The sequence below is a fragment of the Mytilus trossulus genome, chromosome 7, assembly GCF_036588685.1.
Source record: "Mytilus trossulus isolate FHL-02 chromosome 7, PNRI_Mtr1.1.1.hap1, whole genome shotgun sequence".
Taxonomy (NCBI): domain Eukaryota; kingdom Metazoa; phylum Mollusca; class Bivalvia; order Mytilida; family Mytilidae; genus Mytilus; species Mytilus trossulus.
In genome coordinates this window covers 39,937,706-39,955,470 of record NC_086379.1, presented here as the reverse complement: position 1 = coordinate 39,955,470, position 17,765 = coordinate 39,937,706, and the positions used below count along the sequence as shown (strand labels likewise).

Here is a 17,765-nt window from a genome sequence, read left to right as displayed (position 1 = left end):
GGGTTCGTTGTTGTTCCTGATTGTAAAAGGTGTGCCGTCCATGGACCTTAGGTAACCGAAAGATAAGCTAATTGATTTAAACAACGGTTCTTGGTCGTAACAAAGTAAAGGTGAAATTTAGTCACTTTCTTGAATTGAGAATTTTGGTTTTCAGGTCGTCGTCGGTCAGGCAAGGGATTTTATCGTTGGTTAACCGATGCAACTTGCAATGTGAAGCAAGTTTGGCTCCTACTCCGCATCACAGCTGGGTTGTGAGATGATTTAAAATTGAGAATGGAAATTGGGAATGTGTCAAAGAGACAACAACCCAACCATAGAACAGACAATAGAAGAAGGTCATCATCAGGTCTTCAATGCAGCGAGAAATTGCCGCATCCGGAGGCAAGTTTGCAAGTATGGTCATCATTTTAAATGATTATAACGGAATTTCTGTGATGCTTTAACGGTTATTGGATATCAAACGAGGCAAACGAGTTTTCCACTTTGTCGGAAAAAAAATATATAAGAAGGTACAAGTCATGTTTTGTATAATGAACTTAATAGACATCATTCTGTTTTCAACCAAAATCTCTGAAACTTCACAGGAGTATTTCACATAGGTTTAAGTTGAGCATCTACTATTATTGAATTGTTTGCGGAGTTTTTCTATATTTTTTTAGACTTCGGAACTTAAAAAAATTTCAGAAAAATTTAGTCACAAGTATTGCAACCTTTTCAGTTGAGACTCTGACTTATTCGTAGAAAATAAGTTAATGTTTAATATGTACAAGTAGTTTTTTGAACCAATTATAAAAGTCCCCAAAAACTGCTAAAGTAACAATTTTGTAAGAAAAAATATATTTATTTCTATATAATAATATATGATTTTGATAATTGCTCGGCCAACATCTGTTAGCCGTAAAGTAATTGCTGACGCTTTGCATCGTTGTCATTGGCAGCTCTTCAGGCAGTTAGCACCAAAGGCAGACAAAGAACCAACTCCAATGGCAAGCTTACACTGGAAAATCTAGACATGTAAGTAGAAAATTGTTATTGTTTTCTATACTAAAACAAATCTATGAAAAACTTACAAATAAGCAGAAGAAAACTTGCTCCTATCCGTTTGCTCTATTTATAAAACATCTTGAATCTTTGATTTAGCATTTAGTTTTCTGTTATTTCGCGTTATTCCAGTTAGTCACAATCATGTTTTTAATGTGTTTAAATGAAAACATCGATTATTAAAAGGAATAAATCCTTTCTCAGTCGATACTAAAACGTCTATCAGAGTTCTTATAATGATTTATACAAGAAACTTTCACATGGTAAAAACGAAGTGCATTTGAAGACTCATAGCTCTAAAGCTAATCAAAATGGTATACTAATCTTTACGAATTTGATATGTAACGGTTGACAGATCTTTATACTGTGAGCATCCTATGTGCTGTTAAAAAAAGATACATTTGATACATTTTTATTGTCTCATTTCAATCCTGGTTGAATCGTGTTCATGTCATTTCTTTACGTTACAAATCTCTCATGTTAAAAAAACCTTTAAATGAAGCATTGAATTTAAGCTGAATTTTGGGTTTCGCAGACAGGTGTTGCATGTATACGTTGTTACATTCATATACATTCGGTAGTTTCGAATAGATACGAAGAGCGTGCGTTGTGAGATATATTTTAAATGTAAAAGTTAAACAGAACTGCAGTTATTTACATTTTTTGTCATTTTGAATCCCCGCCGAGAGTTGGTGATAGAACCATATATCATAATTGTTTATCGGGTAACCATAAGTTATTGTTTATTGAGCGACAAGAAGTTCTAAGCGAAAGAAGGGATCAAAACGTTTGATTACATTCGAAAAGGAATGTTTTTCACTGGTACGGCCAGCCAGAGCTGAACGGGGGGAAAAACCTAGTCGCACAGAATCTAAGATATTAACCATCTCTTCAATTTTTATCATACATTTTGGTTATAAGGCGTACGATTAGGTTCTAATTAAAAAGGAGCTTGTTGGGCACAAAATGTTGTACATTATTCGTTAGCATGTGTTAATACGGAAGCTCTCCTTTGGGATTGAGAGGAACTTTATCACGCGAAAATTGGCACTTTGCTATCATTTCTACTCGTAAAAGAGGTATTTCAGCTATACGGTATATCTTCAAAGATTGATTAAATCGTGGCCCTGCCATTTCCATCCTAATGTAACAGCTCAAAGACGAGATTAGTTGAGCATTACCGTGTAGTAAACTCGTTTCGTTCTGGATGAGAGTGTAATAGACCTACTCATTTGGCGGGATCTGGCAAGATGACTAGATGGCTAGATGGCTAGATAGCAAGATGACAAAGTGACACTTTTGCTAGGTTACCTTAAAAACACATACTTGTCAATGTGTTTATCGTCTTGCCAAGACACTGTTATTTGTTTTCCCAGCGGCCGATATCATTCCATACAGGATTTCTTGAATTGAAATCTTAAATTAAATTCAAACCTCATATTGAAGTATCAATCACATTCGATATATCAATCAATCAATCAATCAGATATAAATATAAAACTTAATTTCACATTTTTTTTTATTAAAATGATTTTGAAAAACAGGGTTTTTTTTCTGTTTAAAATCAAATGATCAAACAATTCAATATATACAATACTTTATACAACAAAGTAAACTTTAGATGAAAGTATAAAAAGCAAATTATATTATGGGACTTTTGTATCATATTATACAACTGTGTTGGGTTTTTTTCATTCTCTCTGCTCATATATTCTGTATACACTATGTATTAATACTCCATGGCTAGCTCTTGAATTAACTCAATTCGATATACGTGGTACTTTCCGTTCTGGTTTTAAATTTATTTTTTCTTTCCGATTGGAACCTGTGGCCCACCTTGTATACCACCTGGAAGTATACCTCCGACCTGACCAGGCACACCACCGATGGCACCGGGAATACCACCAATGGCACCAGGAATACCTCCCTGAATAGCCCCTGGGACAACACCTGGAATTGTGCCAATAGTTTGTGGTTGTGTTCCAGGACTGGCTTGATTACAAGCAATCTGTGTACACGACGCCTGAAATAAGAAACGAAATATTAATAAACATGAACACGTGTATGTCTATATGTAACGTATCTCTAAGTCACTGACCATGCATCTCTTTTGGGAAGTACGAGGGGCTATTTATTTCAGAGTTTGGTTAAAAAAAAATAGAAAAAAATTACATTTTGATTCACACGAGAAGTGAACAAAAATAGTTTTTTCCGATTAAAAATTGGGTAAAACAGAAGTTAAAAAAACAGTTTTAAAAAAAGTTTTTGTCGATGCATGTTCTTTGTCTTAAAACATTTACCCATACTCGATGTTTTGTAAAGTAATAACTTAACAGAATTTACAATTTATGTTACTAACCCTTTAATACAAGAGTGCACTTCCCCTGTAAATTTATATACGTATTTTTTTTGCTAAAGCTTAAAACTTTGCTACAAACATGTTGGAAAATTACAAAAGAAAACATTCATCATTCTAAGATAGACCACACAAAAAAATAATTAAAGCATTGTGCAAGGTCATTTTTACATGTTTATAGCATTTCGTTAGAGATTTCTAACTTGTTACACTATCATTGCCAAGTCTGTACTTTTGACCTGACAACATGATTGATTTATTATGAACCTACCTGTCCATTTTGTGTATTACAAGTACATCTATTACCGCAGGTGTCGATCTGTTTTGTTTGTCCAACTTGTATAAACTGATTTTGGGCCCTGCAGCCTGTTAAAAATAAAGGAACATTGGTGAAAATGGATAATTTCATAAACCAGTAAAATGAGTAAATCATATTTCGTATTTCTTCAGAAAAGTGTTATCATATTTATGTTCAAAATATTCTTACTTCTTATAAAAGAATAAGTAGAAAGACATTTCAATTGCATCGTAATATATCAAAATTTAAAATTTAAAACATTTGTAAACCGAGACCGTAAGATTCGTGTCCAAATAACAGATATGTAATAAATAAAAGAATACGGCAATAGTACAGGCAAATAAATTGGTATACAGAAGGCAACATACAGTTCTCGAGACAGGTCTTCAACATTATTTTTAAATCGTCAAGACAAAACAAGACAAGACAATTTATTACAACTTAGGCACACGTATGGTGCTACAAAAGGATAACAATTACATAACAGCGCTTTTGACAATTTCAAATATTTTATAACATTGTGATCTTCGCATAAACAATGGCATTGCATTTTTCTTCAAAAAAAATACGGCTTATCCACTTTTTCGACGTAAAGTTGATCAACAATTGATTGATTTGGGTTTTATGGATATCATAAACATTCAGTGGAATTGAGGGGGGGGGGGGGGGGGGGGTCTAGGGTGAAATTGGAAAAAAGGCAGGAAAGGAAATTTGAGTTTAAAAAAAAGGCTGGATGAGACATTTTGCAAAAAAAAAAGAAACGGACGAAAATTTATGTAAAAAAAGTCAGGATGAACAAAAACAAAGAATAATAAAAAAAAAAGAAGGCAGGACCGAACTGAAAGATCAAATGGTAGCTCTCTAATCGTAACTAAATCTGACTTACCAGGAATACATTGACATGGGAGGACTGGAATCCATGTAGGACATATGTAAGGCAGACCCACGTTACTTCTGTAAACACATTGTTGCCCTATTCCACATCCTCTGTAAAATAATAAAAATACATTTTAAATTTATTCATTTTATATTCGTTTCTTTCGTTATCATTTTGTTTAGGTTTTTTTAAATTATATTCAATCCCCGTAATCGAGCTCTCCTAACTGCGAGTAATGAGTTAATGGAGTAATCGTAGATCAGCGGAATATAACGACTGAATTATTCGGTTTATGATAATCTTGTTTGGGTATTGCTTTTTTTACCCCCTTTCCTGACACTATTATATTTTCCTTTTAAATTAATAAAGAAACAAATGATAGATAATAATACCTACCTCCTGACAAAAATAATTATTAAATTGTAAAAGGTACTTTTTTTTTACAATAATTATAACTTATAAACTACTATGACTAAACTACAATATATATTGGTACATGTCTTTAATCTTTTTCCATTTCTTTTGAATGTTTTTTGGGATAGAACCGCAGAAATGTATTTTTTAAAAGCAGATTATGATATTTTCTATGATTTCTAATTACACTAAGAATATATTAGCCTTGATAGCCTTGATCTTAGACATTGTGGCAATTCTTATTGCTGTTGTAATTCTATTTATGTATCAACCGAGATGTGGAAAACATCTAAGGATCAAAATACTATTTTGTATGTGTATTGATGACAGAATTAAGCCCAAATAGGCGCATACAGAACATTGAATTTAAAATTAGCATATGGCTATATAAAGTGTTATCATTTTCATAAAGAAAGAAAAAAACCAGGAGATAAGTTTGGAGGTCATAAAATCAACTAAAAGAAAAATGATTTTACTAGGGAAACTTAAATCGTTAATTTCTTTTTTAACATTTTCACTTTCGCGTTATCCTTTTGACGGAAGCAACAATGTTGCAAAAACAAAGTTCCCGCAAATTTGTATATCTTATAACCAACAAGTATCATAAAAAAGATGGACTTCGTCCACTTTTACTGGATCACAATATTATAATAATGATAGGTTACGTACCTTACATGACAACTGTTTGGATTACCAACACTTTGTTGAATAAACTGTTGATTTTGTGCAAAATTATTTACTCCATTAAATCCTTGCTGACCAAACTGTCCGGGAATTTGATTCTGAAATCCATTTTGGCCTATTATTCCTTGCTGACCAAATTGGTTTGGAAACTGTCCTTGCTGACCAAATTGCTGGCCAGGAAATTGTCCTTGTTGTCCAAATTGCTGGTTTTGAAATTGACCTTGTTGTCCAAATTGTTGGCCTGGAAATTGGCCTTGTTGGCCTGGAAATTGGCCTTGTTGGCCTGGAAACTGCCCTTGTCCAAATTGCTGTGCATTGAAGCCACAGATGCAAGATACAAAAACGAAAATGGGTATCATGTTTCTACGAAAATTGAAAATGAATGAAGAAATACCTTGATTAGCTTATATACCGATTTTGGGTTAAAATGATGTGTAATATGTTTGTATGGGAAGAAACACGTCACAACTGTCAGAAAATGTGTCAATTTGATGATTTGAGAAATGGACAGTTAACGATATGTACATGATTTTTATCGCCAATAGCATTCAATTAATCATAGATTTTCTCCGGGTATGTTTTTTCGTCATCTTCAATTATATGAATATTAACACCTTCTTATAAAATATTAGGTCAGGTCATTAGTAATTAGTAATGCATTACGAATTCTTTATCCCCTAAATATGCAGTCTAATCACTATTGAAATGCAAACTTAAAGACGTTTTATACGTGTTTTTCTAGTCTAAACTTTTTCCAAATAATGGGATAACAAATACCTTGACTCAGATTACTTTGGCTGTTTGATTTTCATAAAATTTTGACAAAATATTTGCTTTGACCCTTTGGCAAACATATAAACATTTCATAATACCTTAACCACAAACTTGATCGAAAAATGTCATTAGATATATAGTTCTTTGGCAAACACTAATTTTGACCATTGAGAAGCTGAGTATTTCTTTAACAAAAGAATAGGATTTGAACGTTCATTAAACTTTAATAGAGTTATCTCCCTGTAGTGGTATGTATCTAAATTAATAATGCTGGTGGCTCTTTCATATGAGAAGGAAGTGCAAATCGTTCTATTAATCGTTAAGAATGTTGTTCTTCAGTTTGCATTCCAAGACGGGGCATGTTTTCTTTTAAGTTCACTTCAGTTTCAAACATATCATAACAAGCATTAAGAAAATCACGTGGTTATGCTATGAAATTCGAAAGAGTCCTTTTATTAAGTTAAAGTATCTCTCTATATGACAACATTGTGTATCCTTTAAATGTGTGTATTGAATAAAATTACTTATTTAATATGAACCGTAGTTTAGTTAAAATAAATTTTCAAATGAACTGAATTCAAATGTATTTCCAAAAAACGAAAATTCTGGAATGACTGACAAATCAAGAAAGCATTCAGGTATATATATATAAATATTGTGAACATAAAAAAAATGTTTATCCCCGCCGCATTTTTACGCTGTATTGAAGACCCATTGGTGGTGTTCGGGTGTTGTCTGCTCTTAGGTTGGGTTGTTGTGTCTTTGACATATTACCCATTTCCATTTTCAATTTTATTTATCGAATCAACTAAGGAACAAAGTGACTTTACAGCTCACATTATTGACTTGGTAGTAATTTAATAGTTGACGATCTACTTTCAAAATTTACAAATACTATAAATACAAACTTAAAAAAAGGAATAAAAAAGAAGTACGTTATGTACTCTAGTATCTGACATTCCCTTGTATATGAAATAAAGATATGTAAAGTTGTCTTATTCTGTATGTATGTGCCTATCCCATACCAGGATCCTGTAGTTCAGTAGTTGTCGTTGTTTCCGTGTTACATATTTGTTTTTCGTTCATTTTATTTTTGTACTAGGCCGTTTTCTTTTTCGTTTCTATTTTTATTTCAGGTCTTTTTATAGCTGACTTTGTGGTGTGGGATTTTCTCATTGTTGAAGGCCATATGGTGATCCATAGCTGTTAATTACTGTTATTTGGTCTCTTGTGGAGAGTTGTCTCATTATCATTCCAACTATCCAAAAAACACCAAAATGACACAGACATTAACAACTATAGGTCACCGTACGGCCTTCAACAATGAGCAAAGCCCATACCGTATAATCAGCTATAAAAGGCCCCGAGAAGACAATGTAAAACCATTCAAACGAGAAAACTTACGGCCTTATTTATATTAAAAAAATTAATAAACGAAAAACAAATATGTAACACATAAACAAACGATAACCACTGAATTACAGGCTCCTGACTTGGGACCGGCACCTACATAAATAATGCGGCGGGGTTAAACATGTTAGCGGGATCCCAACCCTCCCCCTAACCTGGGACAGTGGTAAAACAGAACAACATAAGAACGAACTATAAAAATCAGTTGGAAAAGGCTTAACTCATCAGATGGACAAAAATACAAGTGGACGTGGCCGGGTACTTATACATCCCGACACAAAAAGACACAATGAACAGATCTGAGAGTACTCGCAGTTATCTGACAGCTATAAAGCCATTAACAACTAATAAAAAAATCATGCATCTAAGACTAAACTATCAGTCCGTACACATTCAACATCCAATGGCTTTAGTGTAAAGACGTCATAAACAGCCAAAGAAAAACTTTGTATTTATAATATTGTTTCAATCGAAGAAATGTGTACAATGAAGTAAAATAAAATATTGCATCGCAATAGGATATAAGATGTTACTGCGAGCAACTAATCCTATATCTGTGTTTTTCTTGTTTATACATTGTAGCCTATTGAATTTAGAGATTAAATACTTTAAATTCGGACGAGCAGGGCGAGGGAGAATTTAATTTTAATTATAATATATCCTCTCTTAATCTCCACGAAAATAGAAATGTAAATAAATTGAAGAAAAATCATCAAATATTTGTTATCAAAACCAGATTTCTTTTATGACAAAAACTGTTTGCCATACAAGCTGTTTTCGTTTATTGTTTTAGCATAATTCAGGCTACTGAACTGTTTACATTATTTTCTTTTTTCATGCCGTTACCTTTGAATATAGAAGCTGGCTTTCTCATTGTTGAATGCAGCTAGGTAGCAAGGATACACATGACCAAAAGAAAGCAATATATATAGCTACAAAACATGCGAAAATGCAATGAATTTTAATATGAAAACACTTATAACAATCTACATATATACTTGTCATACAAACACTTTTTTTCGTTTTAGAGGTTTCTTTTTGTTTGAATTGTTCCACTTTTTGACAGGTCGAGGCCTTTTCATATAGTATTTGAATTTGAAAATTTTGTATAGGGCATGCTGATTGATGACGGTCGCTCGCTGGTCTATCGTGTTTTACATTACTGTCGTTTGAATTCTGGCGCTGTGTTGAGTACTTGGCATGCAATCATACTAGTATTGCCATCATTTTATTTTAATAAAAATAGTTTTTAACACAGAAATGTACCCTGAAATATCCATGTTGATATCACCTGAAAATGACAAAATCCTTGCGGGTAATACAAATATAACAAATTGAGATGTCAATATGGAAGAAACACTAATAACTTGTAAATGTGTAGAGATTATGTAAATTCGATACTAACTTACAAGATACTAGAAAAAATTCGAGGCACCTTACATAATAAGCCGTTGAAAAATCTAAAATAATTTTAAGAAAAATTGATCCATTGAAATAAAATATGAGGAGCTACATGTAGACAGCAAGGTAACTATAAATGTAGTGAAAGTAATACAAGGACTTTTAAATGTGTAGATATATCATAAATTCGATAAAAAAAATACAAGATACTAACTTGAAGTCGATGCACCTTAGAATATTAAACGATTAAACAAAAATGATAAATTTGAATTTGACGAACTAAAGTAGCAATGCAACAATAAATTTTGTGAAATACATATATACTAAAAACTTGTAAGTGTGTGAGTATTACATAAATTCAAAGGAAAACTACAAGACACTTACATCAATTTGAGCAACTTGCAATATAAGCAATAGAAAACTAGAGGCTCTAAAGAGCCTGTGTCGCTCACCTTGGTCTATGTGAATATTAAACAAAGGAAGCAGATGGATTCATGACAAAATTGTGTTTTGGTGATGGTGATATGTTTGTACATTTTACTTTACTGAACATTCTTGCTGCTTACAATTATCACTATCTATAATGAACTTGGCCCAGTAGTTTCTGTGGAAAATGTTACCAGTAGTAAAAATTTACAAATTTTATGAAAATTGTTTAAAATTGACTATAAAGGACAATAACTCCTTAGGGGGTCAAATGACTATTTTGGTCATGTTGACTTATTTGTAAATCTTACTTTGCTTAACATTATTGCTGTTTACAGTTTATCTCTATCTATAATAATATTCAAGATAATAACCAAAAACAGCAAAATTTTCTTAAAATTATTAATTCAGGGACAGCAACCCAACAACGGGTTCTCTGATTCCTCTGAAAATTTAAGGGCAGATAGATCTTGACCTTATAAACAATTTTACCTCAAGTCAGATTTTTTATAAATGCTTTGTTTTTGAATATAAGCCAAAAGCTGCATTTCACCCCTATGTTCTATTTTTAGCCATAGCGACCATCTTGGTTAGTTTGGCAGATCACGCCACACATTTTTTAAACAAGATACCCCAGAGATGATTGTGGCCAAGTTTGGATCAAATTGGCCCAGCAGTTCCAGAGGAGAAGATTTTTGTAAAAGATATATAAAATTTATGAAAAATGGTTGAAAATTGACTATAAAGGGCAATAACTCCTTAAGGGGTCAACTGACCATTTTGGTCATGCTGACCTAGTTGTAAATCTTACTTTGCTGAACATTATTGCTGTTTAAAGTTTATTTCTATCTATAATAATACTCAAGATAATAATCAAAAACAGCAAAATTTCCCTAAAATTACCAATTCAGGACCAGCAACCCAACAACGGGTTCCCTGATTCATCTGAAATTTCAGGGCAGATAGATCTTGACCTGATAAACAATTTTACCTGATGTCAGATTTGCTCTAAATGCTTTAGTTTCTGAGTTATAAGCCAAAAACTGCATTTTCCCCTATGTTCTATTTTTAGCCATGGTGGCCATCTTGGTTGGTTTGACGGGTCACGCCACACATTTTTAAACTAAATACCCCAAAGATGATTGCTGCCAAGTTTGGATTAATTTGGCCCAGTAGTTTCAGAGGAGAAGATTGTTTGTAAAAGATTACTAAAATTTACGAAAAATGGTTGAAAATTAACTGCTAAAGGGGTCAACTAATTATTTTGGTCATGTTGACTTATTTGTAAATCTTACTTTGCTGAACATTATTGCTGTTTACAGTTTATCTCCATCTATAATAATATTCAAGATAATAACCAAAAACAGTAAAATTTCCTTAAAATTAATAATTTAGGGGCAGCAACCCAACAATGGTTTGTCTGATTCATCTGAAAATTTCAGAACAGATAAATCTTGACCTGATAAACAATTTCACCCCATGTCAGATTTGCTCTAAATGCTTTGGTTTTTGAGTTATAAGCCAAAAACTGCATTTTACTCCTATGTTCTATTTTTAGCCATGGCGACCATGTTTTTTTATGAAATGAAAATTAAAACACAAACTTTATTCTAGATACCCTAGGAAGTTTGGTTTGAATTGGTTCAGTAGTTTCAGAGGAGAAGATTTTTGTACAAGTTAACGGCGACGGACGACGGACGCAAAGTGATGGGAAAAGCTCACTTGGCCCTTCGGACCCGATGAGCTAAAAATGATTTAGGAATAAATTGCATCTTCCATTGAAATAAATGTTGATGAGCTAAGCGGAAAGGCAACCTTAAATTGCGTGATATTAAAACTAAAACATGTGTATGTGTAGACATTACGTAAATTCCAATTGTAAATTATACACGAGACTAAATTCAATTCGATACACCTTAAAATATATTTTTACCAGTTGAAAATCTAAAATGAGTTAAGAATATATTTTTCCGTTTATGCAGCATTTGAGAAGCTAAGTGGTAAAGCAATAATACATTTTGTAAAAGTAATACTCAAAACTTGTAAATTATTGGATGTTACGTAATTTCGTTTAAAAAAGACAATATATTAAAATGATTTCGCGGCACCTTATAGTATAAACCATTGAAAAAATATAAAATGATTTAAGAATAAATTGTTCAATTGAAACCGAATTTGATTCGAGGAGCTTAACAGTAAAGCAACGATAAATATATCTAAAACAGGAACATATTGATATGTGATGTCTGCTACATATCCAGTGGCAAATATTTCATGCATTTTCAGGATGATAACAAATGAACAATTCATACAATAACATGATAAGTAGGTTATGTAATGGTGTCGACCTGGATGAAGGTCTGGAAGTTTGAACTGCCACCGGAAAAATAATGGTTTACGGATAAGAAAATAATTCAGACTTTTCAATATTCCATCTACGACCGCTAAAAATTGTTGTAAGTGTTCTCCGCGTACAGAGAGCGTGACACTCTCTCTACACGAGGCATTGGAGTCAACGTCCCAATTTTAACCGAGCGTGGTTGAGTATTTTTTATCCTACGAACCAAAGGACGCCCGCCTTTGGCAAGGGTTTTGCTGCCGGTCGGAAGAAGACCAAAAATTACCACATATTTATTCACCAGTCACCATGTGGGTGTCAAAACATCAGTCTGTAGAATCACGAATGGTCTGTAAAAATCATAGAAAATAGCATAACATTTGGATTTAATTATAAAAAAATGATAGCAATGCATATGTAGATTTAAAGTTTTAATAACATAAAACTAAAGGGGTTTTGGTTGAATGACATTCTATTAAATAAACTGACGAGTATATAATATTTACTTCGTCAATACTTTTTTTTTATAATTCAACCGTTTTGTATATATATAGTTTAGTTTTGTAAATCACGTGATAAATGACACCAACAAAAACAAATTAGTAAAATTTATGAATCATTTTCTGAAATTCTTCATCGATTTATAATTTTTTTTCGTTGTTTATTTATTATCTTATAGAATCACAGTGTAATCATTCGATTATTCTCAGCTTTTCAGTGCTTAACATATATTTGAAAAGACAGGTTTTGATAAAACGACAGCATAAAATACGAAGAATATACTTGATAAAATCAGCTAGAAAGAGCACATTATTTTTCAGATAACTAGAAGCGGGAAATAAAAATGTTGGCTACAAATAAAATCACAAATGAGACTAATTCTCATTTGATCGGCAGTAAAAGTATATAATAATCAAGGACTGAATTGTATAAACAGCGGCGGGTTTCGAGAAATCGCAACTTATAGTAAAACTAACACTTTAGCGCCGCTTTTTACGTGCAATCAGATACATTTATAGTTCCAAGACTCAAATTGATTGCATCGATTGAAATAAAATTGGGAATGGTATAACATGTTTAAATCATGCTACAAATGTCACTAAGTCGATATTCAGATTGTGTTGAACGAGTTCTAAATGGCTCCAAAGCCGATATTATGCAAAACTTCAGCATAATATAGACATATGTCATGCAGTCATTCCTTTGTTAAAGGTATACTGTTGATAATTTTATGTCTCTCCTTTTGTGATATTTCAAATTTGTCATACATATAGAAAAACATAGAGACTATAAAGTCTAAGAGAGGCAACTCTTACTACTTTTATACCTGTTTTGTAATTGTATATATTTTTAAACTGAATTTTACTTCATATATGCCGATACAAATTGTCTTTCAGTAATAATTTTAACGTGACAATCGGGAATTAATTGAAAACATAGTTTCCAACCTTCCTGTAAGAAACATTTGCCACTGGCATATAGACCAAACATATTAACAAAAAAATAAAGATTAGAAATACACAAATTTACCATTGTACAATAACACAATGACGGGATGTATAAGTACAGAGCCACGTCATATATGTATCAAAGAAAATAAAAAGGCATATAGTAAAAGCACATAAGAAAAACGAAAGACAAAAATACAAAATTGTTTCACAATAGCAAAATAACGGGCTGTATAAGTACAGAGCCAAGTCATATGTTCTAGAAAACACCAAAAAGCATACAGACATCGAAAGGCAATTCGCCACTACCAACCAAAGGAGTCCAGCTTGTACAGACATACAGTATTACACAAGAAAATGTATCAGTTACTTATAAATCCCTTTTTTTTTTTTTAACCTGTTTCAATTCCAAAAAATATCTGAAAGGTTAAAAAATGTTAATAAATAGTTTTCTGTACCTTAAATACGAATACAACTATTCAATAAATCATTCTGGTCCTTAACATAGATTTTTAATATTATTTTTATTGAAGTTATAACAACAACCATAATATTCAGTGGCGGTTCCAGAATTTTTCATAAGTGGCGGCCCACTGACTGCCTAAGAGGGGGCCCGCTCTGGTCATGCTTAAGTGATTTCTTATATAGGCAACCAAATATTTTCCCCAAAAGGGGGCGCCCCCTAAATCCGCCTCTGGTATTAAAGCATATATATTACAGCTTATACCAATACTTTTTGAGTTCTACATCTTTGTTCGACAAATATCAATTTAAACAACTAAGGGGGAATACCTTTTTATGTTTTCCTGTTTTGGTTCTTTGTAAAGTGTTGTTAACTGTTATCTGAGATCAATTTAAGCTGTGAACTGTTTTCAACCCACTTAGTTAACCATTATCGGCATTTTTACATTTTTTGTTAACTGTTTTTGCTAAAATCGAGGTGTTGTAAACATGTTAACGGACCCCCTATTTCCCCCTCCCACTCAACTAAAACTGACGAAAAATGGAACATCACAGTTGTATTTTTATTATTATTTTCGTCAACTAAACCCACCTTTCATAACATGTTAACTTATCTTTACCTAACTGGCAATGCTGTCATATCATAATACAACATTCATTCTGAACGATGTTTCTTTTTTCGAGCTGCAATGAAAAACTCTGGAAATTTAAACCAAACACACGCACATCGGTCGGTAAAAAGATAAGATACACATTCTTATTGAAATGCCGTAACTTGTATATAATAGAAACACAAAATTGAAAAATGAAACTTCTTTAAAACAAGACAAACAAGAGCATCATGCGGAATAGCTTTTTAAAACAAACAATAAGCTAGGCCAAAACAGCACCAAAATAGTGTTTACAAACAAATTGCCTGGCGGAGTTGCATCCTTGGTACACAAGTTATAACCATTTCACAAAGCAGTGAGTTCTGTGTCAGGCCTGGTTTTCGATAGGTTTATGGTTAGACTCTATTTCTCTAAGCCTTGCATTCGTTTGGTTTTAGTTGGTCGAACAGTTGGCGAGTGTGACCTATTTCATGTTGTTAAGTAGAGTTATCGCGCTTGGTCCTTTTTTAGTTAACGATTTTGTCGTTCAGAAGACCCAAATAAAATGATTGATTGATCGATTGATTGTTGATTGCTGAACGTCCAGTGGCAAATGTTTCTTGGATGTTCAGGACGAGAAAAAAAATCATCAATACATACAATAGATATGTCCTGTAATACATGTAATAGGGACCGCCCGGGATGAAGGCAAGACGGGCAAATGAGGGTATATTTTATTAGGATGTAGTTGCGTATCTATACATCCCGTACAGCGAACGAAAACGCTCTTTGTCATGTTCTTTTTTTTTTTGTTAGTATAATTTCGACTTGAGAGCTTGGATATCCCTTCGGTATTTTTCGCCTCTACTTGACAAAATTGTTTCTGCCGGTTAATAGATCGATGCGAAGCACACAACAAAAACAATGCATAATTTTTGACATCTGTCACTGTGATAAGATAGTTTGGATTTAGCAATCCAAAATATTTAATGGACGAATTGATTCTCTATGCCAGTTAACTAGTTTATGTTTTTTAAACTTTTATGTATACAAAACTATAGTCCAAAGCATACCAGTCGATGGTTTACTTAACCCATAAACACGTGATTTGCACAAGGATGTTGCTTCATAAGTTCTTTTTAAATCACAAGAAGTTATACGAGAAATGTGGTTTGAGAATACCTATGTTCTAAATATTTACAATAAGATTGATTGATTATAGTGTTTGTCTTACGTCGCCTCAGCATAAAAAGTCTATATTACAGCGAGAGGTAATTCATATAAAATAAGAGACAACTATGTGATGATATAATCATTTATAACAGAATTAAAAAAAAAGCGGTTAACCGAATCAAAGGTATAGTTTACTTCTCCATACTTTCACGGTCTTTACTTTTGTAAATTATGAATTTGTCCTCTGATAGCTAAATGGATTAAGTTGTGATTCTTAAATTTTTAGAATTGCTTTTTTACATAACTTAACAAAGTGTTCCGACTGTAAACGAGTCGCTCCTTCGAAGCGTTGCATCTTTATTCATTTCTGGTTCAAATTTAAATTAGAATATAAATCAGCAAGCTGTTTAGGTATAACAGGAAAAACTTCTAACCTTTGAAAAGCCAGTATTGTTAAGAACGCACATTTTGAAAAATTAAGAGCCCGTATATCTCGGTTCACAGTAAAACATATTTGAGCGGGCGTATGACATTTGCGCCGATTTTGAAAATTTTCTTTCTTTCATTTGCGCCGATTTCATTTTTTCATTTGCGCCGATTTTTTATTTGCTCCTAATTAGATTTACAGGTAAATTAATACTTGTACATGTACTGTACTATACCATTGGTAAAATTTGGTTCTAAATGTTTTTCATAAGACAATTTTGATTCATATTTTTCTGCAACTTCCTTGTAACATGATGGGCATTTGCACACTGAAACGAGCCGAGGAGACAATTCTTTAATCATCAAGGGCCATACATATCTGAAGGTCAGTGTCCTGAAATATAATAACTTATGTACCATAAACTGTGTAAAGCCAGAGTCACCACGGATTTTATTGTCAAAACACATATCGAGCATAAATATGTGGCAGATGTCTTAAAGACAGGGGCTAAAGAACTACGATTACGGCCAGGGAAAATGTCTCGAGATGTATCTTGTAGGCCTTCTTCCACCTCCCCACTGTGAGCAGGGGACAACAGTTATATACATGGTATGATTGACAATTCATAAATGTGTACAAGTGGCTAATGGAAGAGGTCTATAATGTTAAATGAAAAATAACATGACTTGGATTGAGAGTTTTCTCATTGGCATTCATATCACAACTTCTTATATCTATTCCGGTGCATTACGTTTGCGCGCATTACCATTACATTTGCGCGCAAAAATCATTACGTTTGCGCGCAGCTTTCCATTACGTTTGCGCGCATTTTTTTGGCAGGTAAACTCAGGTAAAATACCGGTAATAATGCTTATTTATCTATTAATTTGTTCAATTATTTGTAAGTATCAGTTCCCCTTCCTTTAGTCTTAGTATTTTGTCTCTTTGACACATTCCCCATTTCCATTTTTAATGTTATATTTTGAAAGTATTCAATCAGACTGAGTAATTTTTTAGGAAAAAATACAGATAATAATACTTATTTATCTACAGTAATTTTTTTTAGGGGAAATACAGGTAATAATGCTTATGTATCTATTAATTTGTTCAATTAGTTACAAGTATCAGTACCCCTTTCTTCAGTATAAGTCTCATACGGCAGGGAAAAAAGAGATAAAACTGCAGATTTTTTTCGATTTTCAGACACAATTCAATAAGTCAAAGGTGTATGCAAAATTTCAAGAAAATCCGTGACATAGCCCATTTATACAAAAAAAAATGCAGTTATTTATAACTTAATATAATTTTTATTTATATTTTTACCCGAAATTACCTGTAAAATAAATGCGCGCAAATGTAATCAAAAGCTGCGCGCAAACGTAGAATATTTTAATCCCCAAATGCGCGCAAACGTAGTGAATCTATTCACCTGTAATTTACCTGTAAAAAAATCGGCGCAAATGAAGTGCCGATCGGCACAAATGCAAAACGCCGATTTGAGCCATACAAATATTCTTTACCAAAAGGCTATTTTTCATTTCCGTATTTAATCTTTTGAATCATTTGTGCAACTTTGATCAAACTTGGTGTTATAATGCCTTTGTGATAAAGAAGACCTCTTGTGATTAGAAGTCACTGTAAAAGGT

General features: G+C 32.7%; 1 protein-coding gene across 2 annotated transcripts; it reads right to left on the bottom strand.

The window, feature by feature from the left end:
- Positions 1–2,523: 2,523 nt before the first annotated feature.
- Positions 2,524–6,103, bottom strand: LOC134725076 (uncharacterized). Of its 2 annotated transcripts, XM_063588591.1 has the most exons (5): positions 5,924–6,103; positions 5,656–5,890; positions 4,582–4,682; positions 3,669–3,763; positions 2,524–3,064 (listed from the first exon to the last, which is right to left on the bottom strand). In XM_063588591.1, exons 1-5 carry the CDS (start codon positions 6,027–6,029, stop codon positions 2,843–2,845), a joined length of 759 nt encoding a protein of 252 aa, XP_063444661.1. In that variant the 5' UTR covers positions 6,030–6,103; the 3' UTR covers positions 2,524–2,842. The 2 variants fall into 2 exon arrangements, with proteins under 2 accessions (XP_063444661.1, XP_063444660.1); XM_063588590.1 differs by having other exon boundaries at positions 5,656–6,098.
- Between the last annotated feature and the right edge of the window lie 11,662 nt (positions 6,104–17,765).

What these genes read in the sequence shown, in the direction of transcription:
- LOC134725076 (XM_063588590.1), bottom strand. Translation starts at nt 6,029, where the DNA reads ATGATACCCATTTTCGTTTTTGTATCTTGCATCTGTGGCTTCAATGCA. An exon ending in CCAAACAGTTGTCATGTAAG is followed by an intron (nt 4,683 to 5,655) that starts GTACGTAACCTA and finishes ATTATTTTACAG; the next exon opens with AGGATGTGGAATAGGGCAAC. An exon ending in CCCATGTCAATGTATTCCTG is followed by an intron (nt 3,764 to 4,581) that starts GTAAGTCAGATT and finishes TATTTTTAACAG; the next exon opens with GCTGCAGGGCCCAAAATCAG.